We start from the raw sequence: 4,129 nt of genomic DNA, 5'->3' as shown, positions 1-4,129 counted from the left end.
TTAAACAATCTAACTCTGAAGCACTTGATTTTACAGATTTCAGAAATCAAATTTGTGATTCTTATTTAAACCATTTAACTCTGGATACTGATGCCCCTAAAACGACGGAAGATTTTATCATATTCCTCAGATGGATCCGTAAGTCAGATTTCAGAACCCTAAAAATGCGGAGGATTTCATCCTATTCCTTTGATGGATCTGTAAGTCGCAAGAGACAAAACAGAGATGAAGAAGTCACAGGCAGTTCAGACAGAGGACATGCTTTTATTGTCAACGGCTTCAGCTGCTTCACGGGAAAGAACCAGACAGTGCGTTGCGCCGTTTTATGTTACCTCACGTCTTGAATCTGCCTGCAATGTAATGAGAGTCCCCTCACTCTCCCCTTCAATAAATTCAACTCTCACTTCCACGATGTCATCCCATAGGACATACATCACCCTCTCGCTCCTCAGGATTTTGAGGTCCCTCGGACACGTGCTGGAATTGTGAATCTGAGCATTTTCTCATTACTTCAAAAATGGTAGAATCTATTAATCCGTTTTGGCCACAGATGTGCAGATTTCTCTCATTTTCTTTCCCATCACCGTCATTTTTTTAGTACTTGGTGTCTCAGTGTTGCAGTCTATTATTAATTTTTTTTTTTTTTTTTTTTCGGTATTTAGTGTCTCATTGTTGCAGTCATGATCATAATGGGCATATTGACTGGTAACTGCATATTGCAGACGAGCAAATTAAGAGGAAGACGGCAGAATACATCCATGCGCAGCTTGCAGGCTGTTACAGAGAGCTGTGTGCTCGCCCATTACTTCCCACAAAATGATGTTCAGAAATATGCAGATGCACATAGAGTATTTGGAGCAAGCAATATCATAAAACTGCTAGAGGTAATGCTATATAACATCATGTATAGGTCTTCATATATTTGATTTGTGCGTTAATGACCACAACTTTGTGTTTGGGATGAATATTGAGTCTCAGACTGCACTGTAACTTCAGAAAATTATCATCATTATATTTGCTTCGTTGAAACTTGAATTGATTTATGTTTTAATAAAGATAAAATATGTTACCGTGTTGATATTTATATGTTACTTATACCACCTTTCCATTCTCCTATTTTGTAAAATGTATCATATAAATATTCCGGTCTCCTCTTTTGTAAAATGTATTATATAAATAAATATGGTAATATAACTTATTGTATCATTTAATTTAGACTGTAAACTCAAGTTATAATTGGAGTTTCTAATCATAAAGTCAATCATTTATTCATTTTGTCTTTTGTCACGAGTGTTGGCATTTTAATGCTTTCAATTTTTAATGAGTTGAGTGTATAATGATATCATATAAATTTTAAATCATTTATATTTAATTATATATACATAATATATATGTTTGGGTCAAGAAAGATTATGGAGAAAAAATATTTCACGTTAACAATAAAATTAAAAATTATTATATTAAATGTCATTATATTATTTGTTTGGGAGAATTGAATTAAGTGGAGATGACAGTTATCATTCCTCTTAACCACTTGACATAAATCTAAAATAAAATTATCTCATCTTTTCTTTTTCTCCAAAAATCTTATAAATTTTATAATAACAATCTTCTTCCACTATAAAATCTTCCCTCTTTTTCTTGAGCATGATGATAAATGAAATAACTTCTTCACTTTTTTCCATAAGTCTTGGAAAGTCTCCAATAACCATCTTCCTCCTTAGCATAGAAGAAATAATCATCTTCCTCTATTATAAAATCTTTTATCATTTTCTTCCTAATGTTCATAGAGAAACAACTACTTTACATTTTTCCATAAATCTTGCAAATATTTTAATAACCATCTTCCTCCCTAAGATAAAAGAAATAACTATCTTCTCAATTATAAAATCTTCTCTAGCTCTTGCTTATGCTCACGAAGGAAATCACCTTTTTACTCCTTTCCATTAATACTGCAAAGTTTTTAATAACCATCTTCCACCCTAGCATAGAAAAAATAACCATCTTTGTCTATTATAAAATCTTCTCACTTTCTCATACTCATGGATAAGATAACATTTTTACTATTGTCTATAAACTCTGGAAGCCTCTAATAACTATCTTCCTCGCTTTCTTTAAAGACTTTTCAGAGGACATGTTTCTCACACATTTTAAAGGAGTAGAACCAAGTAGCAGATCCCTGGTCAAAGGAAGGTTGTGGTGGTAAGTTGTGCTTGATCAGTTTTTCTTTGGTAATTTACAAAGCCTCGGAAGTATATTTTTCTAATAGCCTGTATGTAGTTTTTATGTTATAGGTCTTTAGTTGTATATAACTGATTTTTTTTTCTAAATATAGTGTGAAGATTTTACTGATAGTTGCAGTAGGGTCTGTCAAGGTTTGGTTTTTATGAAAGTAGAGAAACACAAATAGACTAATTTTTTAAATTGATTTTTTTTTAAATTGATTTTTGACTAAATTGTATGGATAACATTAAAAACAAAGATATAAAAGAATATGTAATTACTTTTTATAATAAAAATAAGTTGGTTTTTTCTTATTAAAAAAAAGTTGTACTCTTCCATAAAAGTGAAACCTATAATAACCTCCTCCTTCGGTAGTTCAGAAGAAATGATTGTCTTCCTCCACCATAAAATATTTTCTCTTTCTCCGGCTAATAAACAATATAAGTTTTTACTCCTCTCGAATTTTTTAAACAATATAAGTTTTTTACTCTTCTATCTTCCTCTTGCTTATGCTCATAATTTTTTTAAACAATATAAGTTTTTTACTCTTCTTTTTCTCTTGAATTTTTTACTCTTCTATCTTCCTCTTGCTCATGCTCATAGACTAAATAACTTCGTTACTCTTTTCAATCCTTCAAAGCCTCTGATAACCAACTTCGTCTCTTGCATAGAAGAATTAATACTTTACCTCTTTTCCATAGAGTCTACAAAGCCTCTGGTAATTAACAGTATTCTATTTTATTCACGAGCTTTTCGAAAGATTGTACAAAGATTTTCGAAAGATTCAGGAGTAAATAAAAATATTTTCTTTCACTCAGTTTGCTGCAATTTATTCTCATTTATTCAGGTTTGCTGCAATGTTTCAGTGCTTGTGCTGTCATCATGGTTTCTATTCAGGATCTGCCACTGGAAATGCGCGCTGATGCAGTTAGCAGTATGGTATATGAGGCGAGCGCAAGGCTGAGAAACCCTGTGTATGGGTGCGCCGGAACAATCTGGCAGCTGCAGGAACATGTCTCTAAGCTGCAGTTAGAGAAGGCGATCTTGCAGGCGGAGCTTCTTCACATGAATTTGCATCAGGCGAATATCACTGCTTACATAAGAGAAAACCTGCATAGTGTTGAGGGCGGAGATCAATCCATATCCGAGCCGTTTTCTCACACTCTGAGCACTTTCCATGAAAGATCCGTATCTTCATTCGATGAACTTCCCAATGGGTACCACCTTTCAAATGCTCGTGATAAAGATGATCAATCCCTACCGGAGCTGTGGGATCCGTCACGGCTCTAGTGGACGTATCCTGTGTATATTTCGACTGTGAACTCCATGGAATTATTCGGGGGCTCGACTTCTGTTTTTTTTTTTTTTTTGGTCATATTATATCACGTTTATGCCCACAAAAATAACACCAGGAGAAAGTGGAAAAACTTTGGATAAGATTAAATCATGTTATATTCAAAGGATGACGTTTAGCGAGTATGCACCATAATGTGGTTTTTGCGTTCCTAATTCGCCGCCTAATTACACGTCCTTGAATGTCAAACTCTGGTAGATCTGCGAATGAAAGTGATGGCAATTTCACGCTATGTATTGCTTCGGGTTTGCTCAATGTATAATAAAGGTCTCGATTTATGTCTTCCCTTGCTGTAGTTCTTTATTTTGTTCATGACCTAATTCGATTCTGATACCCTTCATTTGGCCCGCATGGCGTTGGGTGGAAGGGAGATTTTAATTCTATTATATTTTAATTATAATGTTTTTTTCCAACCTGCCATGAGTATTATTTCAAAGATATAAAATAGTAACTTTGGCTTGCCAACTAATACCAAAAGCATAGGGATACGAGCATGTTCATTGTATAAGTTGTGTATTTCATGGTAGCATAGTTTATAAAACAACATATTGA

The 4,129-nt window shown here is 33.7% G+C and overlaps 1 protein-coding gene across 1 annotated transcript; it reads left to right on the top strand.

Annotated features, from left to right (window-relative positions):
- Positions 1 to 225: 225 nt before the first annotated feature.
- On the top strand, positions 226 to 3,513 carry LOC149181069 (uncharacterized). The gene is made up of 3 exons (XM_089414078.1): positions 226 to 357; positions 723 to 884; positions 3,121 to 3,513. The coding sequence occupies exons 1-3, from the start codon at positions 226 to 228 to the stop codon at positions 3,511 to 3,513; spliced, it is 687 nt and encodes a 228-aa protein (XP_089270204.1).
- Positions 3,514 to 4,129: the final 616 nt, after the last annotated feature.

This window comes from Pinus tabuliformis, chromosome 3_2 (genome assembly GCF_031772625.1).
Source record: "Pinus tabuliformis cultivar Carrire ecotype Pingquan chromosome 3_2, CPIR1, whole genome shotgun sequence".
Lineage (NCBI taxonomy): Eukaryota > Viridiplantae > Streptophyta > Pinopsida > Pinales > Pinaceae > Pinus > Pinus tabuliformis.
Note: the sequence above shows the minus strand (reverse complement) of the source record. Positions and strands in the feature narration are given on the sequence as shown.